At 34.8% G+C, this 26,992-nt stretch overlaps 1 protein-coding gene across 4 annotated transcripts in view; it reads right to left on the bottom strand.

Moving 5' to 3' along the window:
• Nucleotides 1-4,038: 4,038 nt before the first annotated feature.
• NCKAP1 (NCK associated protein 1) overlaps nucleotides 4,039-26,992 on the bottom strand; it is a 128,748-nt gene continuing 105,794 nt past the window's right edge. For all 4 annotated transcript variants that reach the window (XM_043992592.1, XM_043992593.1, XM_043992594.1 and 1 more), the window contains 11 exons: nucleotides 26,310-26,528; nucleotides 25,989-26,119; nucleotides 25,594-25,691; nucleotides 17,643-17,736; nucleotides 13,648-13,730; nucleotides 13,093-13,173; nucleotides 10,964-11,057; nucleotides 8,936-9,052; nucleotides 7,933-8,042; nucleotides 6,156-6,245; nucleotides 4,039-4,956 (listed from right to left, as the gene is read on the bottom strand). In XM_043992592.1, coding sequence (XP_043848527.1) covers nucleotides 4,840-4,956; nucleotides 6,156-6,245; nucleotides 7,933-8,042; nucleotides 8,936-9,052; nucleotides 10,964-11,057; nucleotides 13,093-13,173; nucleotides 13,648-13,730; nucleotides 17,643-17,736; nucleotides 25,594-25,691; nucleotides 25,989-26,119; nucleotides 26,310-26,528 — 1,234 coding nt within the window. In that variant the 3' untranslated portion in view covers nucleotides 4,039-4,839. The remainder of the gene's footprint in view (nucleotides 4,957-6,155; nucleotides 6,246-7,932; nucleotides 8,043-8,935; nucleotides 9,053-10,963; nucleotides 11,058-13,092; nucleotides 13,174-13,647; nucleotides 13,731-17,642; nucleotides 17,737-25,593; nucleotides 25,692-25,988; nucleotides 26,120-26,309; nucleotides 26,529-26,992) is intronic.

The following is a 26,992-nucleotide window of genomic DNA, read 5'->3' as shown; positions in this document are numbered from 1 at the left end:
GAAAGTGTGGTTCAAATGTTGCCCCTGCTATCCCTATCTCTTCCTCCTTGTTTCTACTCTCCTATTTACATATCTTAATTATATGAGATGATTTCTTCTACCATTATTTCACTTTCAGGATTCAGTCTGGTATGGTTTTTTTCTAGATTTTCATGGAGTAGTTGTGGGGTAACAGCTGAACTCAGTAGTCAGCTGGTAAAGGTTTAACAATTTGCTCTCTGAAAAAAAAAAGCATGCATGACACTTTTAAGTTTAATCTGAATTATTAACATTTTCTCCATCACTTCCTTAAGTGCAATTAACAAAACAATAAATCAAACCCCAATTTGTAGCATTTGCTAAATTTCTAAGTGTGACATGTATAATTAAATGTGGTCACCTTATTTCTGTCCCAAGTTTGGGGAAAATTAGCTGGGGTTTCTAATATATATGTTACTTATAAATTAGAAGCCTTAGCACCAATTTGGGGGCATTAAGCATTTATTAAAGCATACCAAGTATTAGTAAAAAGAGAACACTTGGGTCAGAAAGTTAAGAAAAGGCCTATTTAGCCTAGAGCTCAAACCTGGCCTGCTTCTTCCAAGTCCTCCACCACAAGCCTGTTTGAGAGCCAAACCGAGAGTGGAAGCTTTCTCTGTGTCTGGAGGAGAGGCAGTCCTTACACACTGCTTCAAGCTAATTGGCTAGCATCTCCCAAATGCATTGGTTCACTGGACTTGAGGGTGGTCCCGTGTTGAGGTCAAAGTTCACATCCTCTAAGAACACCCTCTTGTAGGCCAGGCAAATGTTTTTTTTTTTGTTTTGGGGGGCAGGGCAATGATGGCTAAGTGACTTGCCCAGGATCACATAGCTAGTGTGTGTCAAGTGTCTGAGGCCGGATTTGAACTCAGGTCCTCCTGAATCCAGGGCCAGTGTGCCACCTAGCTGCCCCTAGGCAGGTGTGGTTTTAATTGAATTAACTTTAAGTGAGTTAATCAGTGAAGTCAGTCAATCCAATTAATCTTTTTTTGTTGTTTTTGTTTCTGTTTTTTAGTGAGGCAATTGGGGTTAAGTGACTTGCCCAGGGTCACACAGCTAGTAAGTGTTAAGTGTCTGAGGCCGGATTTGAACTCAGGTACTCCTGAATCCAGGGCTGGTGCTCTATCCACTGCGCCACCTAGCTGCCCCTAATCCAATTAATCTTAATCCAATCTATCCCCTTGAGCTGGGGCCTTTGGGATTCCAAAATCCATTATTTTCTCACATAAGATAGAAATGTTCATACTGTAAATTTAATAACTGGCTATTTTGGGCTGGTTTAACTAGCTCCCACACACACCTGGCTGAGCTGTATATTGCTTCCTCCTTCTCTATCTTGGCTAGTCTCCTGAACATCTACAAAATATAATGATTACAAAAAACTAGTATGGTTTCATCAAAAAATGACATGTCAGAGTAACCATATTTCCTTTTTTTGACAAGGTTAATCAAGTTTTAATTTTTAAAGCCAATTAAGACAAGCATTCATTAAGCACTTACTACAAGCCAGCATTTACCATGTGTCTAGCACTAAGGATAGACAGCAAGGTGGCACTGTAAAATAGAATGCTAGACCTGGAATCAGGAAGTCCTGAGTTTAAATCTAGCCTTAGATGCTAACTTAATCCACTGACTAATTTCCTCATCCGTAAAATGAGGATAATAATATCACCTACCTAACAGGGTTATTGTGAGGGTAAAAATAGGATATTTGTAAACCATTTTACAAATCTTAAAGTGATGTAGAAATTCAAGCAAAAAAGTTCCTTCTTTCAATGGACTCACGATGTAATGAGGCAACATGCAAACAATTATGTGAGAGAGAGAGAGAGAGAGAGAGAGAGATGCATAAACATGCACAGTTTCAGAGAGAAGATACTAAGTGGATTAAGGACGACTAGGAAAAGCTTCTTGTAGAAGGTGGTAAATTAGCTATGCGGTAAAAATTATTTGTGGTAAAGATTAACATTGGAAGTTTTAGCTGAATCATTTGAGAGATGGTGCATGCTACTGAAGCAGCTTGTGAAGGACCTCCCCTTTTGGGAGGAGAACGTGAGGAACTTCCGGGACTCAAACTTAAAAAGTGAGGGGGGACAGAAGTTCGGGTTCTCTGGCTGTTAAACTGTTAAACTTAGCCATGGCGGCGCACGGGTGAGAGGAATTCGGAAGCATGTGGCTGGTGTTCGGCTTTGGGTGTGCTGGTTCACGGCCTGGCGGGCAGTTTAGGATTCGGTGAGTTTTATAAAGGAAAATAGACTAAGCTTAGATCTAAGACCATCCATCTGTATTTCTACTTCCCTATTTCCCTAATTGGTTTCACTTTTTGTTGCCTAATTAATTCCCAAGCAATAAAAATTAATCCCTCACAGATTAAAGCTCAGAGGCTCCTTTTTCTTATTGATCTGGGAGATATATATAAAAGGGAAAAGTTAAAAGTTAAAGGGGGAGATTAATGCTGTGTATATCCAATTTTGAATCTCACAGCTAAGACTTGAAGGAAGCCAGGAAGATAAGAAAGGAGAGTGCCAGGCATGAGGGACTGCCAGTGACAATGAATACCAAGAATTGAGAGATGGAGTGTCATATGCAGGGAATAGCAAGGAGGCCAGGACCAGGGTCACTAAGGTAGGCATGAGAGGCTCCTCTTGGAAGATCTCCTTTAATGACCCCCAAATTTTTGCAACAAAGACATATCTTACTAATACCACTATCCTACCATCATTTTTTCATGGCTATAATGCAGGATACCAAAGAACTGAAAAGGAATATCACTCAGAGGGTATTGGAAATAAATGGTGGATTTAAGCAGCCGGTAGCTATTACCAAGTAAGAAGATACAAAGAACCAGAGTAAAGGACATCATCAGCAAAATATATGATTGAAAAAAGAAAATGGGCTGGTCATATGATGAGAGCAAGGGATAACCAGAAAATATTAAGGCTTTTTAACTTTAATAATAGATACCATGGAAAAACTGGATCTTTGAGATGAAGAAAGAACAACTATCATTCATGTTAAGTGCAACAACTTACTTAAATGAGGGTGTTCTGGATCTAACACTATGAATGAATCTGTTAAAAAAATTTTTTTAACCTTGTAGTACAAAATACATTGAAAAATAGCATGTCTATTTTCTGCTTTTGATGTAGATTAGACAAATCATGAAATAAACTAATTTAATATTCTTGTGTTCCAACAAATACACTTAACAAAGAACTATTATAACTGATGAGAATGCAGTAGGTTTTTTATATCTTACCAAAAGTTAATAGTGTGTACATAAGCATCATCTGAGAACAGAGACTATATACAATATCTAGATATAAGGCTATTGAAAAACAGTCTTCATTATACTGATCAAAGAGGAAAACATCTGGTTGTTTTTAAGTTGTGAGCAGGATCTACCTTTCCTGCTACTTTAAGACCAACTGTAATAGAGCCTTTATATTTCTCTCACATACATTTAGGATTGGCATAGGAATTTTAAACATTCTCATTCGTACCATGTTCATTTATTCTCTACCCTTTTACATAAATGTTTGATTACAAGTACAACTCATAGATTGATGGGTACCCAAATTTCCCTTTTAGTGCTATATTTCTAAAACAGCAGTATATTTCACCCTTGGAAGGAACTTACAAATAACTTCTATAATCAGAGTAAATTAATTTAAAGGAGTAGTTAATAAATAAAAATTGATTCTCTGATTAGTCTTGAAATTGGATAATTTTTTAAATTTAGTACGTTATTTTTGACTAGAACTGTGATTTCATCAGTACCCAGAATTCCTAGTGAAGAACTTCTTCCACAACAGGCTGGCACTTGCTCTGAAATTTAAGTCTTACAAAATTGCTTGGGGGAATGAGAAGTTAAGTGACACGGTCAGGATTATACAAACAACCAGAATGTGTCAGATGGTTTTCCATGTGGTCTCTGAACAATGTTACCCAGTATTAAAATGTCTAAATTAATCACTGAATTTTCAGAAATTTTCAAATTAAATAACAGATCATTCAAAATGTGATACAGTCTAGTGTTTATTTATGTTATGGAAGATACACTTGAATTTCAAAAATTTAAAACATATAAAAGTGGTTAAGGGCTAACATTTTATCAACATTTGATAAATGTGTAAGAATGTTTATTATACAGCAGGATACAATGGTAGTGCTAATGCCAATAGGGCATCATGGATGTTAGTCTAAAAAATGTCACTATGCTTTATACAAACAACATTTGCTGCTGTTTACAAATATCGGGGCTTGGTCTCTTCTAATTATTAGCAGTCCCATAACATTTTAAATGTTGTATAGTGTCATATTACTTAGTTTGGCAAATGTTTCAAAATAAAGAAAAAAGTAGAAATGTCATTACTTCACAGAAATGCACATCCAATTCCGGTTTTCAATAAGAACAATAGGTATAGATCAGAATTTTCCCTATATGAAATAATTTACACACAGATGAAAGCTAGAACACTATCTAAAATAATCACTAAATACTTTTTTTTTAAAAGAAATAAACAAGCAAGTACAGTTTTGCATTATCAAATATCAAAAATGTGTAGTTGATGTAGTGTCAAACAGAAATAATGTTCTAAAATGAAAAAGGAATAATTTCAGTGAATGTGCAACCTAAATCAACCAAGTTTATATTGTAGTACAACAATATTAAGAAACCACTGATCAGAAATACAACTGTATATAAGAAAAAAGTTCAGAATCCACAAAACTGTCAGGCCATAAAATAAAATAGTTCCATAGTTTACAAGGTAAAACTGAGGCAACAAAAATGCGTGCTTATCTCCAATAAGTAGATATTTATGCGGAGGATGTAACACTTTGTTTGTAGACAGCATGGTAGGCATTTCTCAGCAAGACATAAGGAAAACAAGATTCCAAAAGATCCATCGTCAGGAATGGTGATTCCTGCACAATCTGAAAAACAACATTAGAATTAAAAGTCCTCATAAAACTATACATTATTTGCTTTTAACTATGAATGTGCCCTTCTATGGTTCAATGTCATAAGAAAGTTCATGTGCTAATTATTTTAATTGAATAGAAAACTGTAATGGTAAATATTGGGTATCCAGCATGTTCAAATACAAAGCTAAACCAGGTTACTACTTTTCCATCAGCAAATACTTACTAAGTACCTGAACTGTGCTCAACATGTCATGATGTAGGGTAAAAAAAACCCTAAAAAAGCATAGAGTGGGGCAGCTAGGTAGTGCAGTAAATAGAGAACTGGCCCTGGAGTCAGGAGGACCTGAGCTCAAATCCGGCCTCAGACACTTGACACTTACTAGTTGTGTGACCTTGGGCAAGTCACTTAAGCCCAAATGCCTCACCCCCCCCCCCCAAAAAAGGGCATAGAGCAAGGTCCATACACTGAAGACATAAATGTTTACTTAACGGAAGAATCTAGTTGGAGAAAAATGACTGACACATGGAACTACAGCAAACAGTTAAAGAATGAATGGCTGAGTCCAGGCTCCAAGGACTGACCAGCTTTAAAGATCAATGAAGGCTCAAATAATGAGGGGGAGACTTCTGAAAGAAGTTTAGGAAAGATTTGGATAAGTAAAGAGAAAAAGGCAAGAAATTCCAGATGAGAACATCATGAGATGGGAATGTGCATGTGAACATATGTAACGTTTTCTAGACAAAAGAGCAAATGCTAAAAGTATAGCAAGTATGTTTTAGAATAGTGGGAAGGCTCCAAGGCCAATGTAAAACAAAACAAAACAAAACAAAACACAACACCCCACCCCACTCCCGGAGAATAATTTGAACTTTGCTGCCACAGGAAGCAGCAAACCATAAATATTTCCCAAGCTCATGTAATATGATATATGCATATGACAAAGAATGCCCAATAGTTATACTTGGCCTTGAATTTGTTTTAACTCAATATCATTGTTTTGATATTGAAACGGTAAATACCTAATACTGTTAGGGTATTTTCTAAAATGCCAGTACAAAGGGTAGAATGAGAATAAAGATGAAAAGTAACTTTTAAGTCTAAGTCTTGGGCAATTACAAAAATACAAAAAACCCAGTGTTTTTGAAATCCACTGCTGATCTAATAAGAACTTACTGAATTGTTAAAAATAATCAAAATGTGGACTTACCATGTCTAGCAGTAAATAAACAGATTCCCTATTCCTCGTTGTAGTTTTATCCGTCTCCTGACCAATTTTCAATAGACTAGATGATGCAAGCTGAAAAGACATTTTAATTTTATGATCTATTTTCTTTTTTAAACTTTTACTAATACCTTTTGTCTTTCTACTGTTACTCTCACTTCCAAATGCATCCTTTCCCATCTGCCTTACTGAGTGAGCCATCATTTAAAGCAATGAAAATTTAAGAAGAGTTGGGAGGAAGAGGGGAAAAAACAACTTTGAATATGAAATTAAATATGACAGCATATGCAGTAGTCCATTATTCATAGTTGTCTACCTCTCACAGGCAGGGAAGTATAGTTTCTCTTCTCTTTTCTGGGGTAAAGCTTGTTGTTTTTCTTACTATTTACATTATTTCAGTTTCTTTGTATATATATTTTTTTGTTCTACATGCTTTATTCTATCAGTTCACAAAAGTTCCTAAGTCTTCCCAAATTTCTCTGAATTTTATGATCTAGTTTCGTCAGTACAATTTATTTATCAATTTGACTGTAGAAAAAGTTAACTATTCAAATAATTTCAAATAAGATGCATTTTAGGGGATACACTCAAATATTAATTCATATATCTACATAAAACATATATAACAATTTTTTTTCACACTTAGGAATTTTATAGAATATCATTATTCTTGGTTTTAGCTCCAAAAATGTACTTGATTCAACCTTTTTAAAATTAAGCAAGTGATAAGATCTGCAGATGGACAAATTATCTTTTACTTAATCTTTAAAATTTTTTATGTGGAATACCCAAATAAGAAGCAAGTTGTAACCTATATATCCTTACAAATAATATTAGCATTTACTTATGTCTATCTTAATTATCCCTCAAATACAGAAACAAGTCTTCTGAGATGGAAGTTATTTTTCATTGAATATGAAATGTACTGAACAATACAGTATGTCTCTGTAACCTAAAATGATGAAATATTCATGTGTATTTTTCTTTGGGTCACTATATTTAAAATCATACATTAGGAGATGACTTGGCATCAGTAAGTGCTATTACTAACAGTAAGGAAAAACAACCATTTTAGACTAATCTAGCTATTCTTTTTAGGTCTGGGCTAGATAAATTAAAATATTTCTTTTGGTAATGTGTATCACTTTTGTTGCTAAACTCTACCACCATTAATTTTCTCTTTAACCCAATAAAGGAAAGAAACATGCATGAGAAAGAGATGCTGCCTCTGGTTAAGCACGTTCTCTTTGCCTAAATTCAATTACCCTATCCTTTTTCACATCCTGCGCACCTAGAGTGTAAGCAATAGGAAAATCTCTAGAACAGGCCAAAGGTCGCCATGAGATGCTGGGGGAATGAAAGGGTGGAGAAAGGTCAAACTGTCATGTATTAATGTAGACTCCACAAAAAAAGATGGGCTTTTGAAAAATAGGTAAATACCAAATTTTCACACTATAGAAAAGTAATCAATCTATTCATGCAACCTAGCATTCGTATTTTCCTTTAAAGCAGGATTGTTGGGTTTTTTTTTAACCTGGAATCTAGGATCTATGAATCCTTTTTAATATTTTAATAATTATTTTAGTATAATTGGTTTCCTTTGTAATCCTATGTATCTTATTTTATGCATTTAAAGCCATTATTCTAAGAGCTCCATAGGTTTCATCAGATTGTCAAAGGAGTTAATGACATTTAAAAAATTAAGAACCCTTGCATTAAAATAAATGCATATCATGAATTTTTGAAGTTAAATAATACATACGGCCAGAAATTCTTTAAGGCGATCTTCGATGCTTCCTTTGTGAATAGTAAACAATGCTGCAGCAATCTGGTTGATGGCTTTTGCCAGGCAATGTATGTTGTTGCAGTGTCCTAAACCAAAATGCTGACAGATTATTATGGATCCTATTTAATAATGGCAAAAAATATTTATAAGACTGCTACTTCAAGATTAATCTTTTATGGCCTCAAAAAATGTAAGGGATCATGAAATTCAATGAAAATCATGGAATACCAAAGGCAGTACTGAAGGCACCATCCATCTTATTCACCTACTATTACCATGAGCAATGAAGCCAAAACTAGTATATGTGTACCACACACTTGTATTTTAAAAGCAAAATGGTGAGCCATATAACAATAGCTCACATTTATATTGTACTTTAAGATTTTGCAAAATGTTCTCCTTACCATAACCCTGTGAAGTAGGTGATATAAGGATTAGTATCCCCATTTTATAGATGCGGCAACTAATATAAGAAGTTAAGTTACTTGCCTATGGTCACAGAATTAATACAGATGAGGGCTGGATTCAAATCCATATCTACTCATTCCAAGTCTAGTACTCTATCCACTACATCAGTGGTGTCAAATTTAAGTAGAAACAAATCCCTGAAGGCAGGATAGTGACTTAGAAAACCATGAATAAACACTATCTATGTTGTATTTCATTTTTACTTATTTTATTAAATATTTCTCAATTACATTTTAATCTGGTTCTGCACATGGAGTAGTACAATTTTGCACTATATGCTTCTCCACTCTAAAAAGAGCTATGTACTAGGGAAACCAGGTCTTTAAAAGATTCTTAGGTGAAGTAAGAGATTTTAAAAAGAAATTTATAGAAATTTTGCACAGTAGTTATAATGTGCCCTGTGGACAACTATAAGAAATACAATAAGATTTGCTTGAAAGGAAACCATCTAACACTAAATGCCATTTCCAACAGGTAAAGATTCTTATTAGGAAACACAAAGCTCTATTACCTTCAATAGCAGGGCTGTACTGAGACATAACATTACTGGCCAGTGTTGGTAATGAAACTGCCACGAAAACCATAAGAAGGCAGGCAATTTTATATTCTTCTTCTGGACTAATGTTTTCTGGGAAAAAAATAATTGAAAATAAAAGCACATGTTTTTAACAAGGCTGGCCCAATAGATAGTCATTTAAGTAAAACAGGATCCAAATTGTAAAGTTTTAAAAACACATTTTTTTCATTAGGATCTGCCAATTTGGAAGAAGTCACATGAGATGGGAGGGAACATCAAAGTTGATAATTTTTTTTATAAAATCATATATGTCTCTTACATAAAACATTTTCTTATTTTTTCCAAAGATTATAAGGCAAAAGGGGGAAGGAGTTATCTTAAAAAACAGATTTCCTAAAATTTTTGATTTAGAAATAGTAAGGGATTATCAACTTCTAAGAAAATCTTACTTTGGACACGTCAGACATCTATTTCTTCAGTATTTCTCCTGAAAAACCCTTGAAAAAATTTGCTGAAATTCAAATACATATGGATCTATGGTCTAAAATTTAACAAAGAAAATGGAGTGGATTTCCTATATGATCTACTACTTATAAAGTTTGTTTAATCAAAAAGGAACCATTTATTAACGAAGCTGGGACTATGTTTTCAGGAAACAAAAAATTTCTTTTATTTAGAATTATGCAATGATTATAGTAGCTCAGAGCTTTTCCTCATGTACCATCTTATTCCTTGTTTTTTAACCAATATACAATATACACATTAGAATCTCCACCAAAGGATAAATAAGGAAAAACTCTGGAAATAGATGTAGAAGAGGGAAAAGGTGAAATCTAAGTAAAATCTGTGAATAACATGAAGTTCAAACTATTTTGATCCCCAATATAATAACTGAAAATTGAGTATAAGGAAAAAGAATATAGTAGGTAAACAAAGTTATTATGAGAAAACAGTGCTCCAACAAGAATAAAGATAATCAGGGTCCTGCCCTCAAGTCTATATCACCCTTCCCCCTCACCCTAGTCAATACACAGTTTCTCTATTACCTCTAAGGATGAAATATAAACTCTTCTACTGGCTATGGAAAGCTCTTCACATCTTGGTCCCAACCTACCTTAACAGTTTTATTAATGTATTACTTTCCTCCACAAACACTACAATCCAATAAAATTTGACTTTTTTATGTTCCTCATATATAACATTCAGTAACTCCCATATCCTATGCTTTTGTAACTAACTGGCTGTCCCTCATGCCTGGAACATATTTCTTCCTCATTTCTCTTGGTCAACATCTTTCCTGTTCTCCTCAGCTGTTCATGTCACACACTCCTCCCCATCCTCCCCCGCCCAAAATCAATCAGTATGTGTGTTTTATGTACATATTGCTTCCTATATGACTTTTGATGGAAGGCACTATTTTACTTTTATTCTTGTAAACTCAGAACTGGGCATATAAGAGACTTGGCACACTGAAGATAATAAATAATTACTGATTAGGTGACTAAATGATTAAAGAAAATTTAAATGTTATAGAAAAATACATCAACTTCTACATACATTAAGAGCTAGAAAAGGAACTTTTTAAAAAAGAAGCTCTTGGGGCAGCTAGGTGGCGCAGTGGATAAAGCACCGGCCCCGGATTCAGGAGTACCTGAGTTCAAATCCGGCCTCAGACACTTGACACTTACTAGCTGTGTGACCCTGGGCAAGTCACTTAACCCCCATTGTCCTGCCAAAAACAAACAAAAAAAAAAACAAAAAAAAAGAAGCTCTTCATTCAAAGATAATGTTCCTCAAGAAAGAAACTGTTAAAATAACATCTAGAAGGGGAGGTAAAAATGATCACTTTAATAATGAATTCTATGCTGGGAATATTTTGATTCATGAAGTGGTTACTGTCTATAGTAATTACAGTTTTAAATGTACTGTTTTATTTGTAAATTACTTTAAAATGAATTTGCTAAGAAGTACAAAGAATGTATTTACAAACATACTTTTAGTTTGCTGTGTCTGATTTGTTACCTGATTTCTGTGAGGAGAGTGCTACAACCAAGGCTGGATCAATCTCACATGGCAATCCTGCAGCTGAGGACAACTCATAAACATTCATTGCAACCTGAGAGAATAATGAGCATTACAAGGTAAGAAAAACTTAATCCCAGCAAATTTCAATCACATTTATAAAAACAAGAGGGGTGAACTAGATGGGTTCTGAGATCCCTTTCAGCTTTTGGCCTAAGATGCTATAACCCTAATGATAACTGAGCCCAGAAGAACAGACTGACTTGAAAGAAAAAACAAAAAGACTTAGGACAAAGACCTGGGGTGCTCATATATTAAGTAGGCAGGAGATGGATATTGATCCAATAATAAAAGCTAATTAGTCATCACAGATAAAAAACTCAAAGAAAACTGTCACAGAAGTTAAGAGAAGGTAATGTTTACCCAAAAGTGGTGGTCAACAGTGACAAAAACCATGGAGAAGTCAATCAGGATGAAGACTGAGGAAAGACAATTGACTGACTAGTTTATATCAAATGTCCTAACCTTAGTTTCTTTCAGTGATGTACTCCTCTACTCTTAGATCAACTCCACGCAGGGAAAGCCATACCCCTAATTTAGCACTGCTGAATGTCACTGACAGGGGTCATTTTGCTAATGGGGTCTGTGAAGGGAAGTAGAGTGAAATAAGGCTGGAAAATAGGTTGGAGCCAAAGTACACAGAGCCTTTAATACTAAGCTAAAGCAATTGTACATCATAATGAAGAGTGAACTGATCAGACCTGTTTATTAAGGAAGGGTATTCTGGCAGCTGTGTGAAGGACAGACTGAAAAGAAGAAAGATAGGAGGCAAAGGGACCAGTAATATGATTCTATTATACTTGTACAAGGAAATTAATTCCTGAATTAGGGTCGTGGCAATGAGCAGAGAAGACACCATGGATTTAATAAGGACTGCAACAACAGAACCATCAAGATTCAGAAATTAATTGGATTCAGGGAACAAGGGAGAGGAAAATATTTCTAATCAGTATTTGTATACCAAGACTAAAAAAAAGTGAATGATATATAAAAAGTTAAACTCTACTTGCAGAACTTTCAAATAATGCAAACACACAAGAACATCTTTTGTCATGGCCAAAAGTGATAAATGAGGGTTAAGTGACTTGCCCAGGGTCACACAGCTAGTAAGTGTCAAGTATCTGAGGCCGGATTTGAACTCAGGTCCTCCTGAATCCAGGGCCAGTGCTTTATCCACTGCACCATCTGACTGCCCCTCAATTCATTTTTAGAAGCAATGTTATTTGTTTTGCAAGCTACCAATGCCTAATGTTTTCTCCACAATAGGGGTAAGGTAGATGGCCCTGGAGTCAGGAGGACCCGAGTTCAAATTCGGCCTCAGACACTTGACACTTACTAGCTGTGTGACCCTGGGCAAGTCACTTAACCCTAACTGCCCTGCAAAAAAGAAGTTCTCCGCAATCACTTTCACCTGTATACTCTACATAACTATTCAGGATACCAAATTCTAAGCCTTCCTGATCTGTTAACAAAACTCATAACCTTTCAGTGTCTTTAGTGGATAATAAGATACTCTTACATGTGAATAAGAAGATACTGTTACATATGGTCAGATCCACTATAATCTGCTCAACTGCATACTTAATAAAATTACCATACTATATGCAATTAGCTCTAATTAAATGATATGGCTCACTTTGCAAGAAAGTCATTTCTAAATTCATTCAGTTCCAAAGACCCACTACCAAACCCTCAAACTGAATCAAGAATGTATTATATTTGAACAGAGTTTAAAATAGGCATGGAGGTCTATTTGTATAGTTACAAGAGTCTAAAATGGTTCTTAGCTTAAGGTAAAAGAAAATGATCTTTAGCTGACTATATACTACATAAAACAATCAAAGAGCATGGATAACCAGAATGCCTGTAAATTTTGGAGACAAATTTTTTATTATTTCTTCATCACTTAGGAAAATTGTCTAAAGTTAATTTCAAGAACAAACATATGGCATGAATTCTTTAAAATAGTAAGAACTACAACTTGGTTTGGGACTTTTCACATATTTTACACAACTTAAAATATTTAATTTTTATGAATTATAAAAATGAAATGCAAGTAAAAATATTACCTTCATATCAGTTTCCCTTGGAATATGGTCCTTAAAATCTTCAATTGAACTTACAAGGAAAGGAATGTGGTAGGATAAGACCTACAAATGACAACAAACACACATTCAACCTAGACTATTTCAAAACAGAGATCTCTAAAATAACAAAAATGCAAAATTGGGTTTGTACTACTTTTTTCATGAAAGTTATTTTTTTATTTCATGCATTATCAAGTGTTTTTCTAAAGCATTTAGACACTTGGAAATGGAATGCACTTAATACTGAAATGATAACTGCCAAAAGAGAAAAATGTTTTGGGTTGGGTTTTTTTTAAGTATTATTAAAGTTGAAAAACACAGAAACAGACATCTGGTCAAACTGTAGCCCATGGATTTTAAATCTGAAGCTGAAATTAGTTCCAATAACACCATACAAAGTTTTAATTACAATATACTTTGGGAGGCTGAATTCTAGAAAAGACTTGATCCTAAAAATGCCTCTGGGTCTGTGTGAGATATGAATACAGTTTCTGGGGAGAAAAAAGTATATGGGGCATGTTTACAATGGATTCTTACATCTCTAAGTGCTTCTTGTGCCAATGAGCGGAATGACAGGATTACACCAATTATAGTCATCCTCTTCAAAACACTGTCAACAGCTAAAATTTTTAAAGGATGAAGAAGAAAAATAAGTTAGACATAGCTCTTCAAATGTAATCATCAGGGGCAGCTAGGTGGCGCAGTGGATAAAGCACCGGCCCTGGATTCAGGAGTTCAAATCTGACCTCAGACATTTGACACTTAACTAGCTGTGTGACCTTGGGCAAGTCACTTAACCCCAATTGCCTCACCAAAAAAAACCACTTCAAATGTAATCATCAGGAAATTTGTAAAGTAAATTATAACAGCTATCAAAATAAGATGAAATACTTAAAAGAATAGGCATTAAATAGTTCAAAGTCAAGCTATTACTCTGAAATGAGTTAGTTGTTTTGTTAAAATCTAACATTCTAACCTGTACTAATGTGATTGAATGGTTTGTCTCTCACTAATCCTGGATCATGCCCATGACAAATGGATGTCCCATAGATATCTTAAACTCAACATACTCAAAAGAGAACACATTTATCTTCCTTCTACTCCTGCAGCCCACCTTTTCCTCTTTCCTATGACCCTATTACTGTTGAGAACGCCACTGTCCTTCCATTCACACAGGCTTGCAACCTTGGTTTCATCTTTTGACATCTCATTCACACTCATCCCATATAGCCAATCTGTTGTTGAGTCTTGTTATTTCTACTTTGACAACTTCTCATATCTACTTACATAGGCATAACCCAGTACAAGCTCTCATCACCACATACCTCAACTATTATAATAGCCTTCTGGTTGGTCTCCCTGCCTTAAACCTCTCCCTATTCAAATTCTTCTTCCACTTCCTTTCCATTCTTCTTACTCTACTCTCTACCATGCACTCTACCATCAAGTAACATTCATCTTCCTATGCTATTCCTTGCTCATGACACTAGACCTCCTGAATATAAATATTTTCACTGTCTATCCCACATGATTGGAATACTTTATATTCTTACTTCCTGTCTCCTGGCTTCCCTGTCTTTTTTTAAGCATTAGCACAAATCTTTCTTTCTTTTTTTTTAAAGGGCAATGAGGGTTAAGTGATTTGCCTGGGGTCACACAGCTAGTGTGTGTCAAGTGTCTGAGGCCGGATTTGAACTCAGGTCCTCCTGAATCCAGGGCCAGTGCTTTATCCACTGCACCACCTAGCTGCTCCCACAAATCCTACTTTCTTTAAGGGGACTTTCCTGGTTTCCCCCACTACTAGCATCTTCCCACTAATATTACTATCTGTGTACACATATATGCATGTACATGGATAAATGCATGTCTATACATATCTACACATGTATATGCCCTGTGTGCTATGCCTAAACACATGCATAAACATGTCTAAATATAATGCACCTCTACATGAATATATACATATACACATGTCTTGTACTTAGATAATTGTTCACAAACTGTCTCCCCCATTAGAATGTGAGCTCCTTGAGGGCAGGGTATGTGTTTTTTCCTTTTCCTTGTATTCCCAATGTTTAACAAAGTATGTGTCAAATAATGAGGTCTTAAAATTAAATGCTTGTTGCCTTACTGACTAGAGACCCTGACCTAGTAGATTTAACCCCTTTAGCTCTGTAACTCTCACACTTGGTCCACGCTGGACTGATTGGTGAGTGCAACACATAGCCTACTATATCAACTACAGGTATGCTTCAGTCTACATACTGGCCAACTTCTTTGATTGTTGACCTGCTATCCCTCCCCCTCTTCTAGTTCTGAAATCATAAACAAATGAATACAGCCAAAGCTACTGGATATAGTGTGTCAATCTACTGTTCACTATCCTTGTGGCTTTCCTAATCAAAATGGCTCTCCTGAACTACTTTAGCCTGTATGGTCTGCTTTCCCATTAAAATGTAAATTTCTTAAAGATACAAACTGCCTTATTTTTGTGTTCTATCCCCAGTTCTTAGTGCATAAGTGTTTAAAAACTTTGTTTTATTCATTCAATCATTCATTCATAATCTGTGACCCCTTAACATAAAGGGGTTGCAAAAGCATAACAAATCCCGAATCTGAGCAAAAGGAATACCCATATGGGAGATTAGATCATAGTATGAAATAGAAGAAATTTTGAGAAAGAATGTAGTTCTTCAATCACTTGCTTTTCAACCTCAACAATAAACCTATTCCTCTAAATTGTCTAACTGTTTCATAATCATAGTCTTTGAAAGAAAGGCAACATGGTATAGTTGAAGGAACAATGGGCTTGGGAGCATAAAACTTGTATTTCAGTTGTGACTCAGCCCCTAACTGTGTATCAAGCAATTCACTTTTCCTTTCTGGGACTGAATTTCCTAATCTATAAAAAAAGTAACTGGGATACAAGATTTCTAGGTTAGATACTTCCTGCTCTAATATTTTAGGAGTCAAATTTGAAACTAGGCAGGCTAAAGATTTTTCAAGGATTTTGTTTTTGAAAACTCCAGCAGTGAAAATTGAATGCAAACTATATTATGTATATAAGTTAAAATAACATGATCTGAACAAAAGCCTACCAAAATGTTCTCTTTGAAAACTGGCAACTTCTGTTTAAAATTTCAGTAAATTCAATTGCTTCAATTTCATGGAATATTAAGAACAATGGTGAAAGAAGATATGGTACTCAATACTGAAATGATATGACTGCTTCTAACAAAATGAAACAATGCAAAAATCTGTTAGTGGCAGAGTGGTTAAGTAAGTGACAGAAAAGGGGAGAAAAGAAAAAAAAAGGTAAAGCAAAAAGAAAAAGCAATGTGGAAAAGCCATAGAGTAACAAAATATTTCCAAAATATTTATTTGCAACTAGTAGTGGGAGCTCAATTGACAACAATGTAATTTGGAAAATGCATGTTTCTAAATCTTAAGCATTCCATTTTTTTCCTGAGAACAATATAGACTAGTTTAACAAAATGTCTCCCTTTAAAACCTTTTCTCTTCTTAATGTCAGTATCCTTTTCATTAAAAATACAGATACGTTATGACTATGCCTAAACAACCACTGAAACATTTTCCTAAGGAAATGAGAATGTTAAAGTGGAAACATTAAAAAAGCATGCATAGGAGGCAGCTAGGTGGCACAGTAGATAAAGCACCAGCCCTGGATTCAGGAGGACCTGAGTTCAAATTCAGCCTCAGAGACTTGACACTTACTAGCTGTGTGACCCTGGGTAAGACATTTAACCCTCATTGCCTCCCCCCCAAAATAAAAATACATGATATACCTTAATTCTTATATTAAAATGATAATTTATGTATTGCAAAAACATAAATCACAATCCTATACAGTAAAACCATACTAATTTGGACAAATAGTGAAGATTTTAAAATGAAATTTTAATACTAGCTTTAAGAAATGAAAGTTTTATTATTTCAAATACATAAAATAAACTGAACTAACCAGTAAACAAAGTATTTCTAAGTTGATGTCTTGCTGGGCCTACTTTAACGGAGAGATAAAACTCATTTGCAATTAGAAGCATTCCCCTACATACAATTACTGTCTAAAAGTCTTTTAAAAACTTGTTCTCTAAGCTAAGCTGAACAGATCCTTTATATTATTATTTACATTTTTTATTTAGCAAGCCCTTATCTTTCAGAGAAACAAGAAGGAAACCAGCCTTATATTTAAAAGGCTTTAACAAAAACTGTGAATTAGTAAAGTCTAAATTAATGAGGTTTTACTGTATCCAAATAACAAGTTAAGAGATACTTCAGAGAATTAGCTAGTAATAATAAGGATTTATCTTTGTCAGGCAATGGCATAGCAATGTGTTGATTTAGAGTGAAAGAAAAATTACTGTTACAACAATGCCTGGGTACTTAACTTTTGGCTGCATAAATATTTTCTAACTGTAGATGAATAATATTTTTTTACTTAACTATTTATGTATGTAAGTTCAAGGCAAAATCAAACATCAAGGTACAACCACAGATTAAGAGTTACCCACAAGATAATCTTTTAAATAGAGCTGCCATCTGGTCTGGTTTGTCAAAGCTGGTCCTCATTTGTGTTAGGACATCAACATTCTCCACCACAAGTTTCTAAAAAGAAGAAAGACCTTTGGTCAGGAATAGACCTTGGTATTTTAATAAGATAAGAGCATACTTAGAAAATTACGATCTGGCAAGCAGGAATACAACTCATGAAATCCAGATGCTCAGAACTATCTTTTCTCTAAAAGTACTACACAATTAATTTAGAGGTAAGCCTTTGTTTTCTCTTTAATGCACCAAGACAGAAAGGAAGGTGGAGTTTGCTGAAAAGCACTGAAAATAAGTAATGAAATAAAGGACTGACTCATGGGCAAATTATGAAGACTAAACCTAACACAGTCATAAAACTAAATACAAATATTTGAAGTGCTGTCAACAAAGAAAGGAATACATTTAAATAGGCAAAGTGGAAGAAAAAGTATTGGGGGCAGCTAGGTGGCGCAGTAGATAAAGCACCGGCCCTGGATTCTGGAGTACCTGAGTTCAAATCTGGCCTCAGACACTTGACACTTACTAGCTATGTGATCCTGGGCAAGTCACTTAACCCCCATTGCCCCACGCAAAAAAAAAAAAAAAAAAGAAGAAAAAGTATTATAAAAATGCATTAAAAATAATTTTCTTATAGAAACACTGTACATTTCATTTAGTTAAAAATTCAGAATTTATTCAAATTGAAGTGATACCATTCTAGCAGAGAGATGAACTGGACAATAATAAAAATCTTCCCTGATCCTTTAGTTCTAAAACAATGAGAGGTTTATTTTCATCATTACCAATTACTTGTGATATAGAAATATACTACTACTGATAATTACTCTGATATTTCTACCACTAGACTAGTCCAAAGCCCCAATCACTCATACTTACAATAATCCACCAGTCTAGTATTTTATCTCCATGAAAATTAATTTTTATACAATATTTTCATGGTAAGTTTCCCCATTCAAGAACTTATAGTATCTCTCTAGCATGCCACAATTAAATTCAGAAACCCCAATTTCAAGAGCCTCTATCTAAAGAGATGATGTACAACCCCATTTCAACTTCATTTCTTTTTTCTTCTACTCATACATTTAGGTAAGCACCTAAGCTAATGACTCAGTGAGTTAACTATGAGAGGTGATAACTAAACAAGCTTGAACTTAGGCCACATGAAGAGAAATTCTACCTATCAAATGAAGGAATTTATAAGGTTCAATATGTTAGGTCCTAGTAAGAACACATATAGTATATTACATTCAGTTTGGGCATTGCTAAGCTGGTATTCATCCAAAGAACAGAGACTAAGATGGTAAGGTGACTTAAAACCTTGTTATACAAGAAATGGTTAAAGAATTAGAGCTGTTTAGCCTAAAGAGGAGAAGACAATAAAATGATGCAATCTTTAGGTCAGAATATTTAAGAGTTGTCTAAAAATGTCTCCAGAGTTAAGGGGTTTTCCCAGGACTGGAGGTATTCATTCAAGTGAAAGCTGAAAAACAAACAACCTGTCATCATGACATAGAAGGAATTTATGCTTCAAGAAGGGTTTTGAGTATTATTAGACTAAGATCTATTCCAACTCTAAAAATTGCTCTATTGTTTGCTAGTTCCTACCTGCATGCCTTTTACATTTGCCAGTCTAACTAGAATGTCTCTTTTCTCCTGTCAATCCAGTGTTTGGGTTATGTTTGACACTTAAATTTGCCTGATACCAACATTCCTTGATTTCTCAAACATGACTCCTCATTTGTGTGCCGGGCAATGTTGATACAACAGACACTGTATAATTTGTACTAACTGTGATAGTGGAAAGAACACTGGCTTTGGAGTCAGAGATCCTAGGTCATAATCCCAACTCTGGTATTTATTATGACTATGTAACCTTAGGTAAATCACTTAACCTCTCTGGGGCTTAAGTTTCTCCCATGCAAAGTAAAGATATTGGATTATGTGATCTCTGACAATCACTTCAGCTCCAAATCTTTACTTACATATCTGTACTTATGATTTATTGGCTAACAATAAGTCATAATAAAAATATGGTCTGTCTTTTCTTCAAAGGGTAGCTTATTTCCTTTTGTATCCCACCCACCCCTAAAATAGCACCAAAAACAATATCCCAACACATCAGATGACTGAAATTCAAACAAGGGTTAAATAAATTTACCAACAATAAGAGTGTAATACTGAAATTACTGAAAACAAACTGATTACAAGGAAAAACAAGTATTTTTTTTTCTTTACTCTTACTAGCGTAATTTATATTAAAAAATCCTGATTTCTTATTTAATTTGTATTTATGTTTTCTGGGTCTCTGTGAGGAACTAGAAGAACAAATTGATCTGGAAATTGCTAAAAGAATTACTTTGGCAGGAAAGGGTAGGAAAAGCAATTGGTTCGATGGGCATCACTCCAAATGCAACATCTCAGGAATTTGAGCAGGGAGAGAAGACTGGTTGTTTTTCCCCAAGAAAGGAATAAACATACACTTCACTGCCAACAGCATGTATGCATAAAGTATATGAGTCTGAAATACAATTTATTCAGAACCACCAGATTTAGAAAAAAAGGCTCTGCTTTCTTTATCCAAACACAAGTGTACTCTGAAACAAAAAACCCTTCTGATTAAGAACCGAAATCACCTTGAAAATGCAAAGGAAAAACAATACCTAGGCACATGAACCTATTTAGTATGAGGAATATTAAGAAAACTTAAGCAAATTAAATAAGCCAATTATTTCATATTAATTTCATTATAAAATTGACAGAGAAAGTTAAACTTTATCCCTCTTAACAGCACAGCATACTGAAAAGAACACTGGACATGAAGTCAAAACTGGAATTGTGAATGTAACAACCTCTGAAAGGGCCTTTATCATCTGATCAATTCACAATATCCGAGACTGAAGTAAAAGTCTATGGGATACTTCTTACAATACCTCAAAAGTTTCCTTCCTCTGAGGAAAACAGTTTATAAACAGCAAAGTACTACATAAATGAACCTTTATTATTGTACAAAACTGATGAAAAACTTTTAAAAAATACATAGTGTTTATTTAGAAAAGTAGAGGTTTCACATTATCCTCAAAACTACCAATGAAAGAATTTCAGAAAGAATACTTCAATAGCATACATCAGTGTGCACTACACTAATCTGTAGTAAATATCACCCAAACATCTTTTATTATAACCCAGAAGACCACTTGTCAAACTAGTATTAACATGACAGAATCATTAAGGTAAGTAAGACTCAAAAGACTATATCAAAAGGTAGAAATACAAAGACCTTAAGGATCAAGAGTGTAATTTCACTAATTCCTCCGACGACGATAAAGAAATTTATTTTACAATTTTCTCAAACAGATCACTTCCAGAAACAGTAAGATAGCTATCACAATGGTGCTAAAATAATTTAATTTTTAAAATCTGTGTAATGCTATAATAAATCACTCAAAAAATAAAACTGCAGTAATAAAACTTTGTTGTGCCATCAATATTAAATTCTGAATGATCCTGTCAATAATAGCACAGTTAATGATACACACTTAAATACTTCTTGTTTTTTAATAAACCCTTATTTTTGCTTTAGTGTTGTACCTAGGTTTCAAACTACCATCAAAACTCACAGAAGCCTTTTAATACTAAAGAAGTTTCTCTACCACAGACTCTCTATTGAAACTTAAGACAAAGATTTAAAAAAAAAAACTTTTTTATTCTTTGTAAATATAATTATCATACTCGATCAAGAACTAACACTAATCAACAAAATATACTGGTTAATATAAAAGTAAAAAAGAAATCCCAGGAATTATAAAGATGATTGTGACTACTGAGAAAGACTATTAATAATGGGGTAATTAATGCTTAAGAACTAAAAAGTTGGATATAAACATATTACTATTTTAAAACCATTTTTCCTTTACTTGAGAATCTTAAACACTAAGCAGAGATCTCTAAGACAAAGAATCTCAACTATGGCGAAAAATTCTGGGATTTTTTGTTTTCACCGAGGTTAATGATTCAGATCCAAAAATCATAAACTGCTTTTTTTTTTTAAAAAGGAAATCTTCAAAACAAGAATTTTACTTTATCCAGAGACAAAGTTGGAACTCCCCCCCCACCCTCCCCCAAAAACATTCAGTGGAATTAAAAAAACCTTCATGTTATGTGTACTGAAACCATGTAAAATTCACCTGACTTTATATTTTCTAGGAGGAAATACATTTTTTTCAGGAATATGATCATTTCATATGGTTAAAGTTGAGCGGTACAGTTAAAAGAATGCTAATGAATTGGAAGGAGCAGGGAGAAGTATATAGAAACGTGATATATAGGAAAGCTAATTCACAGAAATGATTTCTATTAAGGTACAAAAGGTAATCGAATCAGGGTGATAACTGTCTTAGAAGTATGTATTTCCTATATTTCCTGAATTCAAAGATAAGAATAAAAAAAAAAAACTGCTGGGTTACATTTCTTCCACAATCATCAACTTCCTTTTGGTAGGGCAGGAGGTAATTAAGTAAAGATAATGTGTTATTTATTCCTGAATAGAAGTATAGGATCTTTTAAGGGAGAAGGAAGATAGAAGGAAGATAAATAAGACTGATAAATCATAGTGAATAAAAATGGAAAAGAACTTTCCATGCCTATAAAATATGAAATATAGATATAAACGTATATATGTATAGCAATATACATGTGTATATATCCTAATTAATCTATATATAGTTTTTTTGTTGTTGTTCAGTTGTTTCAGTCATAGCTGACTCTTCGTGATCCCATGTGGGGTTTTCTTGGCAAAAATACTAGACTGGTGTGCCATTTCCATTTCCTTCTCCAGCTCACTTTACAGATGAGGCAACTGAGGCAAACAGGGTTAAGTGACTTTCCCAGGGTCACACAACTACTAAGTGTTTGAGAACAGATTTGTACTCAGAAAGATGAGTTTTCCTGACTCCAGGCCTAGCATTCTATCTATTGTACCACCTTGTCATATATGGATGTAGGATAAAGTAATAGAATCAAGATAAAAACTACCAGAATAAGATGAGGGGGAAAGGCAGACAGAACTCTATAATGAAAGCCAGGGAAAAACAAAATGTTTCGTACAAACAAAACAAAAAAACCCAAGATGTTCTTTGTCCTCATTTTGACCTCCAGTCCCTTAAGCCTGCACTAACCACCCATTACATTACTTATACTTTGTATTAATTTCTCTTTCTTCCAAATCTTGACACTAAACCAGTTCACATTACAGTGTCCTTTAGTATTGAATACTTTGTACCCTTGTCCTTTCTTGCTAAATGGTGCTGAAAGAAGTGGCATAACCATGTCAACTGAGTTCACTATAAACGTATGCTATAGAATCTGAACTGGTCCCTCATTGAAGTAAAGCAATCCTTTTATTTTCCCCACTCCTCAGTCTGTGGGGAATACAGAACGTTCAGATCTTTTCTTCTGAAGCCTCTTTCATGAGTTTCAACTCTACTTTCCCAAGCAGAAAATCTTACCTCATAATTTAACCGACAAGCTCCTTTTTCTTCCCCGATCTACATCCCAGAAGCCTTTGACATCATCACTCATTCTCTGCTCCTTTACTTTAGTGTCTCATGAGGAGCTTGCCATTTTGATTAATCAACAAATGTTTATTGGATGTCTGCTGTGTACCAGACATTATTTTAGGTGCTGGAGAAAAGAATGAAATAATTCTCTCTCTCAAAAAGCTAACATTCTATTCTACTGAGGAAGATAATGCATACATATTACAAATTAAATACTAGTTACTTTGGAAAGGAGGGAACTAGCATTTAAAGTAGAATATGACATGTGGGTTGAGTGGGATTTTGTGAGGTGGAGATGAATAGTGTGGTAAAAAAATATGAAAGTTTTTTAACAGTCGGTTAGGATAACTGAAAGACTCCAGTTTTTGAAGGACCACCCTTTTGGGGAGGAGACCAACAGTCCGCCTGCTGCGCACGTCAGACTACCTGCTACGCACTCGACTTCCGGGGTGGAGAGAACGGAAGTGGGGCTTTTTCCTGCTCTGCTGGTCTCCTGACTGCGCTGCACAGATGGTCTCTCTCTCTCTCTCTCTCTCTCTCCAAAGGTGGCCTTCGGTTTTGGTGAGTTTTTATAAGGAATATAGACTAAGCTTAGACTTAAGACGATTTGTATTGTGTTTCTACTTTCCTATCCTTCTAATCAACATCACCTTGTGACTACCATAACAATAAAAGGTCTATCTAGAAAACCAAAAAGTTCTTCCATTTACTAGTCTGGGAGATAAATTAAGGGAAAGGTTAAGTAGGGGAGATTTATGATCTAATATCCAATTTTAAATCTCACAATAGGAAGGGCTAATCCAATAGCCTTTTCTCAATCTTCATCCTTCTTGTCCTTTCTGTAGCATGTGAGTGATTACTCTATCTTCCTTGGATATTCTTTCTTCTCTGAATTTTCCTGACACAGACCTCTTGGTTCTCCTTCTTCCTGCCAGATTAGTCCTTCTCTTTTGATTTGTGGGATAATCATCCACATCTCACCCCCTCATCTGCATTCGCCCTAAGGCTCTATCCTGGGTCCTCCAATCTTCTCTCCAAATATTCTCTCAGAGAACCCATCAGATGCCATAGATTTAAATGTCACCAACACGCAGATAACTCTCAGATCTATATATCCAGCCCTGTCTCTCTCTCAGCTCCAGTTTCACATCATATCAAAGTCAACAAGCTTTTAAGTGCCTATAAATACCTAGCACTATACTAAGTGCTAGGGATACAAACAAAGGTGGGGTGGGGGAACAAAAACCAAAGAAACTCACGAAAAAACACAAGCTAAATAAGGGATAAAATGGAAACAGAAGACATTAAAAATAGGAAGTTTCTTAAAGAAGGTGGGACTTTAGCTGAGACGAGGAAGAGAGCTCCAAGAACAGGGTATAGCCAGTGAAAACTCTCAGCTGGGAGATGGAGTTTCACATACAAGAAATAGCAAGGAGGCCAGTGACACTAGATCACCAAGTATGTGGAGGTGACTAAGTACATGTAAGAAGATTGTAATGGTAGGAAGGGCTATTAAATGCTAAAAAGATAACTTTATATTGGGGTTTATTGAAAAGAGGCAGGGGGAGGGTGGGGGTCAGGGGGTTTGCAGATGGTGGCATTATCAGATCTATGCTTTAAAAAGATCACTTTGACATGTGTGTGGAAGATAGACTGAAATAAGGAAAGGAAAGACAATGCAGGGAGACCAACAAACAGGCCACTGAAAGAGTCTAGGTGAGAAATGATGAGGGCCTGCAATTAGGTGATGACAGTGTCAGAGAAAAGAAGGGGGAGTATATGATACATTATAAAGGTAATATTTATAAGATTTAAAAACAGATTGAACATGTTTTACTTAATTCACTAATTTCTTTCAAAGCTCAGCTCAATTTCATCCTTCTGTATGAGGCCTTTCCTGATCTTGGCTAATGCTAGTCCCCCTAAATTAATCTGTAATTATTTTATATATACTTGTGTGTATATGATGCATTTTCCTAAAGAATGTAAGCTCCTTGGGGAAGCTAGGTGGCGCTGTGGATAGAGCACCAGCCCTGGATTAAGGAGGACCTGAGTTCAAATCCGGCCTCAGACACTTGAAACTTACTAGCTGTGTTGACCCTGGGCAAGTCACTTAACCCCCATTACCCCACAAAAAAAAATAATTAATTAAAAAAAAGTGATGAAATGATTAAAATTCTAGACCAGGGCTTGTTAAACTTTTTCCACTCATGACTCCTTTTCACCAGAGAAATTTCTATGCCCCGGGTATATAGGTTTATTAAATAGGTATACATAACTTTTACTGTCACATCCACAATGACAATTCAAAACTAATTCCAAAGAATTAAAATACAGATGAAATACTGAAAATTATTACCTTAAGTTCAGCAACTTGTGATGAAATATGCCACATAAGGCTTTCACTGAGGAACTTCATACCATATGGACCTAGCAATTCTGATAGTGACCTCATTTCTAAGAAAGAAAAATAATTTAATTTATTCATTTGAGAGTTGAATCAAATTATTTTAAAAGTAAACCCCTGAATACCCCAACTACCACATGGAAAAGGAAATCATAAATGTACAGATCAGATAAAAGACTTCTTATTCTAAAAAACATTCAAAGATAACCCACAAAGGACACAGAGATTCTACAAAGTCAAGATTTTACTTAAAAGAAAATTATTCCAGTTTGGTATTGATTTTCTACAACAAAACCTAAAGAATCAAGACTACAAAAATAACAAGTGAAATTTTCAAACAAGTTCACCTGATATGTCGGAATACTCTTCTGCATTGAAAGTAAGCTCATTTTCTGTGGGCAAATTCACAAATGCTTTCATTGCGGGAAAATAAGCTATATGGCCATTGCTGACTTGCCTCAGCAAGGTCTCCAAATACCTAAAGGGAAGCATATGATCATTATGGAAAGAGAAAAATCAAAGCAGTAATTAAAAACTTACTATAGGATATACTTTTATAAAAGAGGTTTCAACTTCAGTGGGATTTTTATAGATTACCTATCCTTATTTTCTTCAACATAAAAGGGAATGTTATTATACATAAACATACACTCAATTTAAGATCTTACCAATTTGTATACAGACTTGTAATGGTTGGCTCTCCATGACTGTCTAAATGTTGTGTTTGCTGAAGAAGAACATTGTTGAATACCCTTGTAATGTCAATTTGTACATAATTTTCTATTGACTGGAGTACTGTCATATATGCCCTTACACTGGTTAAGAGTTCTGAAGGTTTCGCAATTTCTTGTGTTGCTTGATTATACATTGTCATCCCCACAATTGACCTTTAAAGAAGAAAAGCAAACAAAAGATCATTCAAACTATTGTAAACCAGCCATTCATTCAAACCATATAAAAACTTGCATATGAGCTTGTGGTAAAAATCATTTGTGGTATAGGCAGCTTTTGAAGGACCTCCCCTTTTGGGGGAGAAAAGATTGAACACTCCCTGAAGGGAGGTTAGAGGGCACTTCTCAAATGCTAGCTCTCAAGTCACTTCCTGAACGCTAGTTCTCACGCTCAGTGTGCCAACTGCTGACCTGGTGGTGCGTGCTGGTTCTCGGTCTGGTGGGCTGTTCAGGTGTTTGGTGAATTTAATTACAGAAAACCCTAAATTCCTTTGAACTAGCTAAATTAGAAACGGCCTGGGTTTTAAATAGGTTAAGTTCAGAGTTAAGAGTATTTATCTGTATTTCTATTTTCCTATTTCCTTATCTTTGATTTTCTTAGTTTCACCTTTGTTGTTTAA

The sequence above is a fragment of the Dromiciops gliroides genome, chromosome 3, assembly GCF_019393635.1.
Source record: "Dromiciops gliroides isolate mDroGli1 chromosome 3, mDroGli1.pri, whole genome shotgun sequence".
Taxonomy (NCBI): domain Eukaryota; kingdom Metazoa; phylum Chordata; class Mammalia; order Microbiotheria; family Microbiotheriidae; genus Dromiciops; species Dromiciops gliroides.
Note: the sequence above shows the minus strand (reverse complement) of the source record. Positions and strands in the feature narration are given on the sequence as shown.